The sequence below is a fragment of the Gymnogyps californianus genome, chromosome 1, assembly GCF_018139145.2.
Source record: "Gymnogyps californianus isolate 813 chromosome 1, ASM1813914v2, whole genome shotgun sequence".
In the NCBI taxonomy this organism is placed as follows: Eukaryota; Metazoa; Chordata; class Aves; order Accipitriformes; family Cathartidae; genus Gymnogyps; species Gymnogyps californianus.
In genome coordinates, this window is record NC_059471.1 from 34,299,131 (window position 1) to 34,314,172 (window position 15,042).

General features: G+C 47.3%; 1 protein-coding gene across 1 annotated transcript; it reads right to left on the reverse strand.

The window, feature by feature from the left end:
• Positions 1-477: 477 nt before the first annotated feature.
• On the reverse strand, positions 478-13,532 carry CNMD (chondromodulin). Its single transcript, XM_050910650.1, has 7 exons — positions 13,461-13,532; positions 12,894-13,031; positions 10,265-10,405; positions 7,510-7,623; positions 4,686-4,839; positions 3,209-3,411; positions 478-765 (listed from the first exon to the last, which is right to left on the reverse strand). The coding sequence occupies exons 1-7, from the start codon at positions 13,530-13,532 to the stop codon at positions 550-552; spliced, it is 1,038 nt and encodes a 345-aa protein (XP_050766607.1). The 3' UTR covers positions 478-549.
• Between the last annotated feature and the right edge of the window lie 1,510 nt (positions 13,533-15,042).

A 15,042-nucleotide genomic window follows, 5' to 3' on the forward strand; every position in this document is an offset into this window, starting at 1 on the left:
CCCGTGTCCCCTGGAGCAGCTTTGTGGGAAAGGTATGCTGTAATTCGTTTATAACCATTCATAATGACCTGGCAACTCGGTATGAATAGCAACGGGGAGCAACTTAACTTGTGATTTATTTAAGTAAGCTACATGAATGAAAGGTACTCCCAAGTGTACAAGTTGAGCTAGTTGCCTAATTGGACGTAAATTTTCACATGTAGCTTGGAAAGAGAGGGTTTTGTTATGAAAGGCTGAATTTGGATTGATGAGCAAGCTTCTGGACTGCTAAACCAGTTTGTGAGCAAAGTTGAATATTGTCTTTTTTTGGGGATGTCTTAGTTTTTGAATTCAGTAAGTGCTAGTATACCCTGGTAACTTGTAAAGCTAATGGAATATTAACTCAAGATTTTTATTTACAGTTAGAATAGCTGACCTGGCTTTTGGTGCAGTAACACACACTTTTGATTTTAAAAGCCAGGATTGGTACTGCTGCTTTGGTTGTAGTCTTTCACCAGTTTGTCGTCATTGCATTCCTGCTTATTTTGTCAAGGCTCTGATTGCTTTTTCTCACACAACACCCATGATACGAGCAACCCACCAGCTGCAGGGCATGATGATTCGGCAGGCAGTACGACAGCCTTGGTAGTTGTAAGGCCATGGGTAGTAGCCCATGAGAGGCTCGCAAATTCTCTGGCACTGTGTGTAACTTCGTCTGCATTCAATGCAGCACACGCCTAGGTGATCCAGCATGGGGTCAAAAGCCATCCCTTCACCTTCCAGTTGCTGAAATGTAAAATATTAAATGTCATCCTGGTGCTCTCATTCTTGGAGAATGTAGAATATACCGATGCTCCTGTTAACCCTACAAAGGGTAAAAACTGAAATCTTGGTCCTGTTGAAGTTAACAGACTCCCACTAACTGACCCATGCATCTTGCTTTATTTTTTTTTTTTTCTTTTGTCTTGCTCTGTTTGGTAGAAGTGTAGAATTAGTGCAATCACCCATGTAAAATGGAAAGAAACAACAGGGAGCTCTAACTTCATTATTTTTCTTCTACAGTTCTTGCAAAAGATCCAGCAGCAGTAAACTCCCAAGTTTTAAATATTAGTGATGGAAAAGATTTCAAGACAGTTATCTGGATCTTTTACGTAGATGACAATGTCTGAAGTGTATGCTATGTTTTTAATGTTTTGTTTTAATTTTTGTATTTTAATGCTTTTTACAGCATTCCCAGGAAACTATTCAGTAAGCTATTACCCTGCAGTTTTCTGAATATTTCTCCCTTGTCTTTCAGTCTGCCTTTTTTTTTTTTTTTTTTTCCTCCTCTGCCACAATGCCAACTTGTACATTGTGGACAGCGAGAATTCTGCCTGTTCTGTATCTGACAGTAAGGAGTTACATGGAGCAAGGCATGCATACAATATGTAAAAGCAGGCTCTTGCTACTGCCTTCACCCTTCAAAATTCCTTTCTTCCTTTCTGGGGAAAAAAGTAACCTGGATATTCTGCTTTTTGAAACTCATTTGTTCTTTTCCCATTGGTGTTATTTCGAGAAAAGCAGCAGCAAAGAGCAAATGCTGGAGTAACACTTAGCTTTTTACCTGAGCATTTTGCATTCAGAAAACTAGCAGCGCACCGAAAAGGTGAGGCACAGAAAGGTGCCATCTCTCGTCTGGGCTTGTACAGGACGCTAGTGACAGCTCGGTGTTGTCGAGGCCCCCAGCGACCCATTCCCAGCCCTGAGAGCAGGGAGGGCGTCGTTTCCTTGGGCAGGATTCATCATCCTTGAATTCAGATCCCTGCAGTGTGAACTTCTACACCTGAGCTCATCGTCCAGACTCCACTCATAGTGGGTGAAGAGAAATAGCTCTGGGGAGGGTTCATTTCACCCTACAGGAAAGACCTACAGTATAATTAATGGTCCTTTTGAATCGAATGAATCAGTCTCTAAAGAAAGCTTGGATATAGGCATCTACGCGATAACTGTTAGTGAAGGTGAATCCCGCCCTGCAGGCTGAGGGAAGTCTGGTGACCGTATCTGACTGGACGTTCTCCATTTGGCCCAGGGGCCCTCTGGCTGGAAGATGGGACCTGTGGCAGTTGTTCTGCTGCTGCCCTCCAGAGACAGGGCAGCTCAGACCCCATGGACGTGGTCACGTTAGCAGCTGTGAGGAGAAGTTACGTTCCAGTGCCGCTGCTGTTTTGCTGACCTCGTGAGAGAGTCGATTTAGATCCACTTTATTTGGAGTGATTAATTTAAGTTTAATTAAGGGATGTCAACTCGGCAGAATGCTGTCACAGTATAATGATCTCCTGCTGTTGCATAAATGTCAAGTCAAAGCTGGGACTTACTTCCAAAGCAGGAGGCATTTATCTTGTGACAGTGTTGTATTAAAATGACTTACTCCTGCTGCACCAAATGGTGGGTGTAAATTGTCTGGCGCTGGTGCAGTAGACTGGAAGGGGTGCCTACTGTACAGTCGGTTTTCCTGCAGCGCGGCAAAGGTGTTGGGACACAGCGGGGCGGCTCCTGTGCTCTTTCTGTGGGCTGCTTCATCTCGAAGAGCGAGAACAAGTTTTGCGATAGTCATCCTCCGCCCACTGTTGCTGTCTCTGAACAGGTTCTCCTCTGTGAATTGCTTGCTAGACTAGGGCCGTTTTACCCTGATAGAGGAGAGGCTGAGAAAACAGATTTATTTGGCCTCATCCTAATCTCTTTGCAACCAGACACTACTACTGCTTTCCTCTGTAGTAGTCACTTCTGATACTAACTTCTATTTGAGGGCAAAGTATGTTTCTAGCTACTGGACTCTCTTTACATTGTCAGTAAATGATGGGGTTCAGCTGTCTGATCAAGACCATCTTTGGTTTGTTTTCAGAAGGTGCTATCCTTGTCAGATCTCTCTAGTGCTGCTTCCATATGGACCTGGAAACCCTGAAAAGCAACTTGGCATCAACTCGCCTTAGTCTTGCCACTGCAAGCACCTGTGCTTGTTTCACACTGAAGTCTAATGAAAACTGGGATGAGGGAGGGAGGACTGAGGGAAGACTTTTTTGAGCTTCTTAGCTGTTTCACAAGTCTGTAATTTCAGAGAAAAGCTGAACAGGGAAAGACTGCACAGATTTAAAAAAAAAAAAAAAAAAAGACGAACAAACCCCACATCACCAGTAGTACCTGTCTACAACAGTCTCGGGCTCTAAAAGAAGATTACAGTGCAAATGCTTACATTATATGGGTTGTCTGGATTAAGTGTTTGGTCGGTTTCTTGTCCCATTGGTCTGGTTTCATTAGACTGGTGATCAAGCTCTTGAGTCAGCTGCGTGGTGGGTGACCTGGTGTTTACTTCTTCAGTAGCAGCTTCCAAGTCTTCCGTATCAAAGTTTGATTCTGACTGGCGTTTGTTTCTCTTCATTTCTCTCCTTTGGTTATCTGAAGAAATAATCACGAGAGGATAATCTTATCTTCAGCGTGCCCTTGTACTTATTCACACATTATCTAAGGTTTCAGTGATTTCTTTAAATATTAAAAAATGGGGAGGGCAAGGGGCAGAGGGGAAGACAAAACTGTGTGGTGGCAAACTTGATGAGCATCCCCATGGGAGCTGCTTGCCTTCCTGTGTTGTATCTGCAGCCAACGTCAGTCCAAAGGGATGTGAGATTGCCTCCCCCCCCCCCCCGCCCTGTTTCTCCCCTTGAGGCAAAATGAGTCTGAGGAGATTTGTTGGGGGTTTTTTGACCCACCCTGTGGTCACTGATGTTAACTCAGCAGCAGTTGCCAGCACTAGCAAGACCAGTCACACGCATCTCATTTTTTTTAAAGTGCTTTTGTGACAGACTGGTGCCTTGCTCCCAAGGGCAGCTAGTGAACCTGGTAGAAAAAGCTTCTGGACAGCTTTGATACTGCTCTTTTGCCCAGTGGGATATGCAAGGTCATGAGAAAAGTGGAAAATATTGATAGTTTCGATCCACAGGTGCTCTAAAATGTGGTGGTTTTTTTTTTTTTTTTCTCCCCTGCCCCCTGCCTTGAGTGTTCTAATACTAACTGGACCAAGGAAGAGTAAATATTTTCAAGCCTTCTCCTCTCCTCCCAGGCCTGGAAGTCACCTGGAGAAGTTGCTGTCTCCCTGGCGACTCCTGAACACCTTTGCTTGGCTCTGGGTGATGGGAGTATTTCAGTCCTGGGACTGCCCCCAGGACCTCATAAACTTCATCCACCAGTTGCCTAGCTAAAGCGTCTTGTCCTTCCACTCCACTGAAATCCTCTGGAGAAGCAGGGTAGGAAACAGGACAGGCTATGGTCCCAGATCAGGAGCTTGATATTCCCCAACTCTTGGCCAGGTACAGTGTTCCTGCTACGTGGTGTCAGCTGCCTAAACATTTGGGGGGCTAGCTTAAGCTGTTGTCTTGTCCTTCTGTAGAAGGAGGCTGACCTCTCTGGGAATGTTTCATCTCATAGTAAGTCACCCACATGGGCTATATAAATTGTCTGAGGAAATACAAATATGGAAAAAGTATAGTAAGTGTGGATAAACTCCAAACCCGCAATCTTGGCACCAACCCATGAGGGCTTGGGAAGACAGGCTGGGCAAGGGAGGAAAGGATCCTGGTTTCCCCGATGTGCAAGTCTTGGTGGCAAACCTGATTTGGGGAAGGCATTTAGATGAAGAGAGGGATAACATACTTTTCAAATAAGAGAAGCGTTACCTTTGGGATATGTTGGTCGCAGCCAGAAAATTGGAAGATCCCCACAAAGCTCTAAAATTTTGGGGCTTAGGAAACTGTTATGCTTGATAGGCTCGTCTGCAGCCACCCAGATAAGGGAGTTTTCGTCAAATCTCACAGGCATGATTTCATCTTCCTGCAAATAGAAGAGCATAAATCCTTTGCTGCTCAGTGAACAGTCATGTGCCTGCTCGCTGTTAATTCTTGAGCATCAAACTGTATAATCATCCGCTGCAGCTAATACCGAGCATCCTTGTATTTCATGAATGTGAACCAATTGTACTGAGCCAAAACCTGAGTAAAGGTTGCCACCACTGAAACAAATGGCAAAACTACTGTCAGCTTTGCTGGGCCTAAGACTTCACCCATCTCTCTCGGAAGGCTTTTGCCCTATGTACAAGGACTAGGTGTCAGAGATCTTTCAGCCCAAAGTGCCGGATTTTCAGGTGGTAGAAACTGAAGACTTACCACCTTCAGCAAAGCAGCAATGAAATACGCTAGCTAAAAACAAGACCCTAATCTCTTATCATGCCCCATTCTCATCTGATGTACTCCCAAGATATATTTACAATAGAGGGGAAAAAAGAAATCTTGTTCAGAAGTTTTAGAGAGGATTATAGCTTCAGAACTGCTCCAGCTTCCAGTTTTAAGTCAACGTGATCAGTCTGATTAAAGGTCTTGTTTGGTAAAAGCAATTCAATTGACCAAAAGCTTGAAGTGCAAGTTAAAGGAGCCTGCCTTTTTGAAGTGTACCCTGCAGGTTTTTGGTTCATATCTTCAAAGTAATGTAGGAGAATGCCAGTGATTGATTCTTTAAAGTTGTTAGTTCAAAGTATTATTTTACATAAAATGTGTAAGTATTTTATAGGAACAGTGAAATATTAAAAGAAAACCAACTTTTGAATCATGAAAACCAGTATGATTTCAAAGTTAAAATTCTAAATTGCTTCCATAGAAGTCATCAAAACTTGTTATATAACTGACTAGATCAATTTATTCCGGCGAGTTGTTGTTCCTTTAGTGTTTATTGATTTCTTTTGTAGGTCTCAAGTCATTTAAGTTCGCTATCCAATCTGTCTAGTGAGAAGTGCTCTTTATTTATATTCTCCCACTTAAGCTTTTATCAGCATCAGAAATATCTGAATCTAGTTTTCAGAAATAAAAATATCCTTTGTTTCTGTTTGAGATGATCCTGACTTGTGAGCAGGCAGAGTTTGGGTATCTATAAAAGCTTATTTTAATCAACCACTTTTATAGGCAGCGTTGGTTGTGATACATGTTGTACGAAAACTGCATATGCATACTTTCTCCTAAATACGTGCGTATCGGAGAGAGGACTTGCTCTAGAAAAATAAATACTACTTTGCCGTTCCCGTCGTACATCTAACCTGGAAAGCTGAGCAACAGGGAAAGGTTAATATCCCAACAGTAGCACTAAGTCGTCTGCTTGTTTTGGCCTCGGTGCGTACAATTTATTGCAGCGGCTGTGTAGGCGATGCATCTTTGGGGAAGAGGCACAGAAAACAGGACAAGGAGATAGGTTTACTGTAGCCAGGTAGAAGATCAGAAATAACTTTTTGACTATTTTAGGATAATGTCTTTAGGACTGTGACTTCATTCTTACAAAAAGATGAAGAATTGAAACCTTGACTTTAGGGAATAGTGCTAATGAAGTCAAATAGCCCAGCCTTCCTTTAAAATAAGGCAAGGTGGGAAAGATGTAGGTCTCTGCCTCAAATTTGGGCAAGATCTCTTTCCCATCATGGGGAAAATCCCACCAACTTTAGGGGGCTTTGTAACATTGCTGGTGCCTTGCTGATTGGGTTTAGAGAGACCTTTTTCCCCTTCATTTTAAAGTAGATGCTCAGTAATCACAGCACCATTGCAGGTAGGTGCAGCCTTAACGGTGCCTCTCTCCCAGCTAACTGTATCTGCTTTTACTTTCTCGGGAGCGGAGCAAACCCAGGAAAAGGAGTTGTGGCTATCCTGTGCTCTCCTGCTGGTGGCCGAGCCCCCGCCAGCATCCAGGCTCAGCCATACTCAAGTCACCAGAGCCACTCTTGTGTGAGCGATGGGTTTGGGGGTCTGAGCGCTGGGGAAACTCCGGCTTTGTGCACCTAAAGCGATAGGCTTTTTTACAAATGTGAGGTAAGGAGAGGTTTTGGCGGTATCTGGGTGAGAACTGAAGCTTTTGTGGTGGTTGCAATACAGATTCCGTAAAATTTAGTACCACAATATCCTAAAATGAAGTCTGATGCTAAGAAGGCAAATTCTTCATTTTTTTTAAACTATTATTTCTTCTGAGTTAGCTGAATTTTTGCAATAATGTTTTCCACAATTCCCCTTTATTGACTATTTCAGAGGACTTGAGTGATGGAGTCTTCTGCTTGAGCTTCTGCTCAAGAGTGTTGATAGAAATCTCCTGGGATCTACCACAGTCCCTCTGTGCATTGACTAAAGCAGCTGCTGCTTCCATGCTCTCCCTTCCAGCCTTGTGTACAGCCTGATCTCAGGCAGATGCTCTTGTCACTGAGGTCTCCCATGGATCTGGTAGAAATTGGTCTATGGCTTTCCCTGCTCACTAATCTGCAGCCTCTGACGATGCCCCTGGACACACTGACACCTCTGACACCAATCTTGCTTTTCTTGCCTTTCAGGGACCCCTTGCAATCAGTCAGTGTGAACCCTCAACTGTCCTAGCACTATCCACAGTGGCTTTCAAATGTCATTTTTATTTGTATTTAAATACTGCTTTAAGACCCTCTCTATACAAAGATTTGTTTTAAGTAAATACATTACCCCTTACCAGCTCAGATGAGAGGCTCGCTTTAGTCATAGCATCAACTTCGGGGACGTGAGCTTTTGGCTGAGCTTTGATGTAACACTTTTCTCCTTCAGCAAAACGGATTCCAGTTATGCCCTGCAAAAGCAGAAGGCAGGGGGTTGTGCGCAGCCCTCCAGCTCCCCACCACCCCCAAGAAAGCGCTCGAGCTCTGCTAAAGTTGCCACTGAATTTTTAGTCTGAAGCTTAAATCTTATTTAAAACCAGATGCAATAAAACGCCTTGCCCTCCTCATTTTAGCTTTACAATTTTGGTCAAATGGGTCTAGAAGTTTTCGCTCTATTTCTGAAAGATGGGGGTGTTTTATATAAGTGCTTCCATGCCCGCTGTAGGCTACTTGGAGTAGTTTTGTTAAGGAATTAGTTGACATGATTTGAACTGTAACTTAGCACCTAACGTAGGCAGCCTCAAAATTGTGTTAGCTGGTGGTGCAGTACCCTTATGACACAGATTTACAAAAATATGGGGGCAGCTTGGTCCAATTTATACACATAAGTGGCTGTGACTGCAAGGGGAAGCTCGTGATGGGGAATTTGGTGCAGAAATCTCTGTGTGGGACTTCCTTCATTTGGCCTATAAGGGTGAAATGCAGTTGCCTAAACCATGGATGTCTAGTTTTAAGCAAGAGAAGGGTATCCCAGCAGCTCCAGAGGGCTGCAGGTCTCCTGCAAGTCCTGGGTCGTATCTGCCAGTACCTTGGGCATCAACATTTTGGCATAGGAACCTTGTCTGTAGTTTTCGTGTTTCTTCTGTAGGTTTTTGGGTACCCATAGAGCTCTCTTTTATGTTAGGAATTTAGATACCTCGTTGTAGATGGCAAAACTTCTGCGTTTTTCGTAGGGTTGCACAAGCTCCATTCAACTACCTAAATAGAATTATCTAGTGCCATTTGAGGTGTGCTGGTTTTCTGCCTAGCCTCTAGCTGCCAGGACAGGGGGGTATGGGTGTCATCGTGACCCCTCTCACCTGCCTCGTACGGGCATCATGGATGCGTTAGGTATCTAGTGCAGCTTGAGATGGAAGGTACTGAGGCACCCGAGTCTCGTCCTGTGTGCCTGCAAGTCCTGTACGGTTGGACAGACACCCATCAAAACAATTCTAAAGCAGCGAGAGAGGAGATGGCTACGCAGGGATGGGTGCACAAGGGAATGAGACTTCATGGTGCACCGAGCGTGCTAGGAGCATCCTAATATTGCCAAATCCAAGTCTTCACTGACTGTGCAGTCATTCGAGCGGTGCCAGTCAATCCAAAGCTGCTAATGTAAATACTTGGCCGTTGGAAGCGCATCTCTTCAATCTCTTTCGCCTTTATGTGCATTCTTGGCTCAAAACCCAACTGGCAGCATCCCTTTGCTCTCGCTGAGCCTGTCCCCGGCCCGCTGTAATTACAAGCGGGCACCGTCCCTGGGAGGTCCCTTCAGCTGGTTGGTGCTGGGGGCTGATTTCTGACCTGGTTGTGACGGGCGGTAGCTTACCAGCAGCACACATGGAGGCAATATGAATTCAGCATCTCTCCAGTGGGCTGGTGCTTTTGTACAGATGTGGAACGGAGAAGGCAAATGAGAAGAGCTCGTTGTGGCTGCTCTTATTCAGCTGCTAATAATGTTGCTATGGTGATGTTAACGAGAGTTTCATAAAGGCTGAACCGCAGCTGTTGGGAAAGTCAGAGTCCTGCGTCTTCTGGCGTGGATTTGTTTGTACTTGCTGAGAAGCCAAGGAGTTGAATTTCCTCACCTTCCTAGATTCAGCAAGGGGAAGGTGGCTGCTCCAGAAGCCCTGGGTAAGTCTTCCTAGCAGCAGCATCTTTTGTTTTAGATGCTGCTTTGACTTAGAGAAGGCTTAACTCTGAAGTTAAGTAAGTAGAGTGTTTCACACATGAGAACGTAAATTGCAGGATCTGGGCCCTGTAAATAGGTTTCTGCAACATCACATAGATGTGCCTTTAGTAGCTCAGAGGTGGTACAGCTCAGTGAACCGCTCTATCCGAGCTGTTGAGCTCTGCTGAGATTCGGCATCTGTTAGTCCAGGCACTGTGCTGAGCAGCCACAGCCAAGATGCTGGGGTACCCAAATGTGTTTGCTGTCAGCCCAGGTGGCCCAGTACCATGTGTTCGGTGCACGGATGCATAAGCTATGCTAAATGCCTCCATCCTCTCCCCTGGGGATGAACCCAGGCCAAGCCATGGAGAGCAGCTCCCATCCTTGACCGCAGGGCAGTGCGTGGGTCCAGCGCTGTACAGTGGTCTCTCCTTGATGTCTACTTGGCTTACTGTGTTGACCCTATGCTCCTAAAAGGGTGATGTTTTGGGGAGGGGGAGGTGGTTTTTCCAGTTCAAATCATATGAAATCATGCAAGGGCTGTGTCACAGCCTGCCGGAACATTTTTCTAGCAGGATCCCAAGGGCACATGCTGTAGCTCTGTTCAATGCTTTGAAAATGCGCAAAGTGTTACGTGGAGCCAAACCTGATGCAGCCTGATCCATACTGCTTCCCGCAGTGGGACCTGGCACTGCCTATCCCCAAAAGGCACTCAGACTTTGTTTTGGAGGAAACTGCCTGTCTCGCTGTGAAAGCAAGCTGGGAGAGCAAGGATGTTTGTGTGGATAGTTGGGGGCTGGAACCCAAGACCGACTGGGGCAGAGAAGCTGGGGCAGGGCAGGGTATCCTTAGAGTCCAGCGCTGGAGCATGTTACATGAAGGACAAGGGTGGTGGTACTTACAATCTGAAAATCATGAACTTCAACAGCCTCTTCACTCCCGCTTCCTGTTTTGAATGTCTCTAAGTTGTTTCCAGCATCTATTTCCATTGATCCATCTTGTACTTTTCCATTAATGCTCATAGTATAGTGAACATTGTACACCTGGAATTGATATAAGAGCAGTAGCAGACATCAGTAATTGCTTATTGCCTTCCTCCTATACCAGGCGAGGGGTCAATCTGTCTGTCATGTCCCTATTCAGCTCCTAACTTTTATTTCTGTAGGCATTTGATAACCCTCCAACAACTACCACCACACTACTGCAACGCTTCACCGTCGGGGCAGGCTGGCAGTGGAGCAGGTTGCCCAGAGAGGCTGTGCAGTCTCCATCCTTGGAAGTTTTCAAGGCCTGACTGGAGAAAAGCCCTGAGCAACCAGCTCTGACCCCAGAGCTGTCCCTGCTCTGAGCAGCAGGTAGGACTAGAGACCTCCTGAGGTCCCTCCTCCAGGGAGTACTCACAGTTTTACTTCAAAAACAATGTGGGGTGAGTCCACATCCAGGCTTATTCCAACTTAAAAACCTTCTTCTAGGTCATATTCTAGGAATCGCTTCTTACGCTGGCATGATTCCCAAAGGAGAGCAGGAGTGAACATCCTACTCCTAAGGAGGCCAACCCCTATTTATCTCTTAAGATGTTCTGCTGAGGTGCGGGAAAACAGGTTCCTCTTGAATATGAACATGCTTCCCAGCTTGTGATGGATGTGAACTTTGTTTAAATTGGATGTGAAGTTGTATAGATTTGTATTTTCCTTGTCAGCGTATTTGCTCTTATCCTATTTTCAATGAGGAAAGCTGCAGCATGGTTTGTATTTGCTGGAGGACCACAATCTGTGGAGGGGTTTTGTGATTCTCTTGTGCAGCTCTGCTAAAAGTGCTGCACAAGCAGTTTACTTTTGGTCTTAAAAAAGCCTTACAGCATTTTAATGAAAAATTTACACTGACAGCTAGAGACAAATTTCTTCTTCTCTCGCCTTTGCTCAGGAAAGTCTAAGGTGCTAAAGATTTATGGTTCCTCAGTTATACAGATTCAGTCCCATATTCTCTGCTGTCTAGGACTCCTGTTGAACGTGGTCCATAAAACCAGACCAATGTATGTGGTCTCCCCTGCTAGGGGCTGAGCTAGAGTTGAGACTTTGTTACCCCTGTCAGTTATGGGAGAATTTAAAGATTTAAAATAAAAATAATAATTAAAATTCAATGCCTTGAATTTTTTTATGAATGACTCTAAATATAATTTTTACAGTTGCTTCCTAACCATTTTCAAGTCAAGTGTAGCTTTCTGAGTTTGAAGGTCAGAGTTACTTTTCCAAGCTGCCTTTCCCAGTATCTTTACCTAGAGATCAACTTGGAAGCTTAATGACAACCATGAACATGACACATTTTGCAAACCAGAATTTAGATGACAGGAGCAATCAAAAAAAGGAAACTTTGTCCTGTACTCCGCAAATGCACCCACCCGGTCAGAGCTGAATGCGCCGTACCCCCTCCCTGTCTACCTGCCCGTTCGAGTCCCTCTCCCTTTTCAAAAGCCTACAGAAACAGATGGCTCTTACAGCGCATCCTGGAGGTCAGCAACCGCTCCTGTCTTTTTGGTGTAAAACCTTGTACTTTCTTTCTGATTATCTGAATTGTTCCTATGTGCACGGGTGTATCTCACCGGGGAACCTCTGCTCTGGCTGCTGGGATTCGCACAAGGCTCTCCTTGATGGGGACTGGCGCGTGGCTGGAGGCAGTACAAAACTTCTTCCAAAGTAAATTCAAAGATACTAATTGCACTTACGGAGCAAGTTACATTCACGTGTGCACCACCATGTTTTAAACCAAAATCTTATGTAAACAGAAAGAGGAGTTCATATACAAACATGTTCTAATGCTCTGAAGTTTGGTTCTTAAACTGATCAGCTTCTCAGTTTTGTTCTTTGCATACAGGGTTTTTCATGTACCCCAGAAAATGTAAATAATAAAACTTATCATGACTAAAAATTGTTCCACAGCTGCTAACCATAAATGCCTATGTGTACACACAGTCATACAAACCGCCAGAGTGAAATAATGGTGCCTGTTAATGGGTTAAATATAGCATTACATATTTGAGGGTCCAGGTAGAATCTGGACCAAGAATGCAGATGATGTGAAAAAGGAATTTACACATTTCAATACTTTTTTTGTCCTGGGAGCTGGAGTTTGCCCAGGATGTGAATCCCCGGGGACTTCGTGGGGTTTGAGTTTGCTGAGGATTTGCGAGCAGAAATCAATGTAGCGTCTGTGCTCTCAAAGATACGTTTCATGTTCATTAATAAATGTGCTTCTAGGAGGCTCCATCCAAACAGCCAGTAAAGATAATGATCATGAGTTTGGTTTTTAGGTGGTGGTTTTTTAGGTTGGGTTTGGTTTTTTTTTTTGAAAGCTTGGGGGGGGGGGGGGGAAATCTGCTTAAAGACCGTTTTATCGACCTCGCAAGAAGAGTTTCCAGCCTGTGCCCCTCCTTACGTGCAACCCCTTTGGGGCTGACATTATCAAACAGCTCAAAAACCCACCCCGTCTCGATGCGAGGATGTGCTTCCAGGCTCGGCGGCCGCCCGCGCTCACCTGCCGCTCGGTGGCTTTCCAGAAGTAGAAGGCTCCGATGGCCCCGGCCAGCAGCAGGAGGGCTCCGGCGATCAGCACCGCGGCCCCCGCCTTCAGCAGCCGCCCCGGCCCGGGGGGCGCCGCCGCCGCCGCGTACGCCTGCGGAGAGCGCGGTGCTGGGTGCGGGGCAGGGACACCCCCCCCCCCCCCGCCGGCGGCAGAGCCTGTGCCCCCCCCCCCCCCGGCCCGGCGGGGACCCCAGCCCTGGGACCCCCGTTCGGAGCCTCGGCCCGGCCGTGCGGACCGCGGCGTCCCGACCTGACCCCCCCCCGCCCCCCTTCCGCCGCGTCCCGGTCCCGACCCGTTCCGGTCCTGACCGGACCCGACCCATCCTGATCCGACCCGATTACGATCCGTTCGGTCCCGAACCGAACCGAACCGAACCGCTCGGTCCCGTTCCGTCTCGACCCATCTCGACACGTTTTGTCCCGATCCGACCCGTCCCGACCCCCATTCCACCCCATCCCACTCCATCCCGTCCCGTCCCGTCCCGTCCCGTCCCGCCCGCTGCCGCCCGGCAGCACTCACGGGGGGCAGGCACTGCTCCACATCGTCGGGCCCCGCTCGGGCGATGGGCACCTTCTCGCAGCCCTCTGCCATGGCTGCCGCGGGAGGGAGAGCTGCCCCGGGCTCCTCCGCCGCCCCGATCCCGGCCCCGGCCCCGACGGGGGGCAGCACCGCCCCGGCCCGCCCCGGTCCCGGCCGGCGGGGAGGCGGCACCGCCCCGGACCCGACGGGGGGGGGGGGGGGGGGCGGGCAGGACCGTCCCCCGCCCGGGCACAGTGAGCCCTTGAGCTGCCCAACAGCCGTCGGAGCTCCCTGGGGCTGTGACCCCCTATCCCAGTCTCGTTCCCCCCCACCCCCGGGGCTTGTCTGCAGCTTTGGAGAGGGGGGAGTCAGGGGTGTAGGGGATGCACACACCCCGCATGCCATTGCGGAGAGGAGAGGTGCCCCGGCAGACAGACGGCCGTCGTAAAAACCAGCTTTTAAAGTAGAACAGCATTTTAACTGCTTTTTTACACTTGCCACAGGAATTCACAGGCGCTGGAGCTGACAAGCTGGTGTTCCGTGACTGCTCTGCAAAACACCTCGATGTGTGGCACAAGCAAACAGCCCTGCCTCCAGCGGAGCCCCACGTCGAGACTGGGCACAGCCTGGGAAACGCAGCGAGCCCAGGCCTGGCGCAGGCTCAGTGGGGGCAAAGCACGGCGGGTAATGTCATCTTTTGATTTAGAAAGGTCATGGATACCTTGCGACTTGACCTCTAAAGTGGATGTACCCCTGAGGTTTCTTCCATTTCTTCGTTACTCATGATGCTCAGTTGGTTTTTTGAGCATCTGAAGTACAGTAGGATCATAGGGGAATCTGGATTGGAAGGGACATTCATCTGCATCTATTTGCTTGTTCCAGTGTTGTACATGGGAAGCTTAAACTCAGGGCTACAACTGGTTATGTGTGTCTGTCCGCGTCTGTGTGCCCTTCATGCACCGTATAGACATCTTGCCTGTACATAAATGCGCATGCATGTGTCTGTGCGTGCACTCTTTGATGCTCAAAAACAAATAGTGCTGGACCCCTTTGGGGCTGACATTATCAAACACAGAGCAGAGTATCCTTCGTAAGGCTGGAAGCAGAGGGAAAAAATATCAACTGCAAAAAGAGCGTGAAGGGGACAGTCTGGGTTGTGCCCTGCCCTCTCCTGCCCTGCCCTACTTGCTCACTGGCCCACCTCCAATTTCTGAGACAGGCAACAGCACTGGAGTGGGAGGTTGTTAAACTGAGGAGACCCTGGCACACGGGACTCCATCTCACTCCAGAGCAATGCTTACGCTAGCCAACCCTGCAATAGCAAATTTTTTTCAAAGCATGCGTCTTCATTTATATTTCTCTTCCCCTCTCTTCTCTGTTTTGCTTACCTGGCAGGTTTTTGTCTCCTTGCTCAGTTGTTGCACACTACTGACATGTCCCCCCATCTTAAACCTTCTGGGATCTTGACAGCAGAGGCCAGGCAATGACCCTGTCCCACCGTGGCTCATCCCAGCTCTGCATGCCCTCAGGAGGCAGGTTTGGCCCCTGCAGCTGATTTCCTACACTTGCCTCTCCTCTGCGC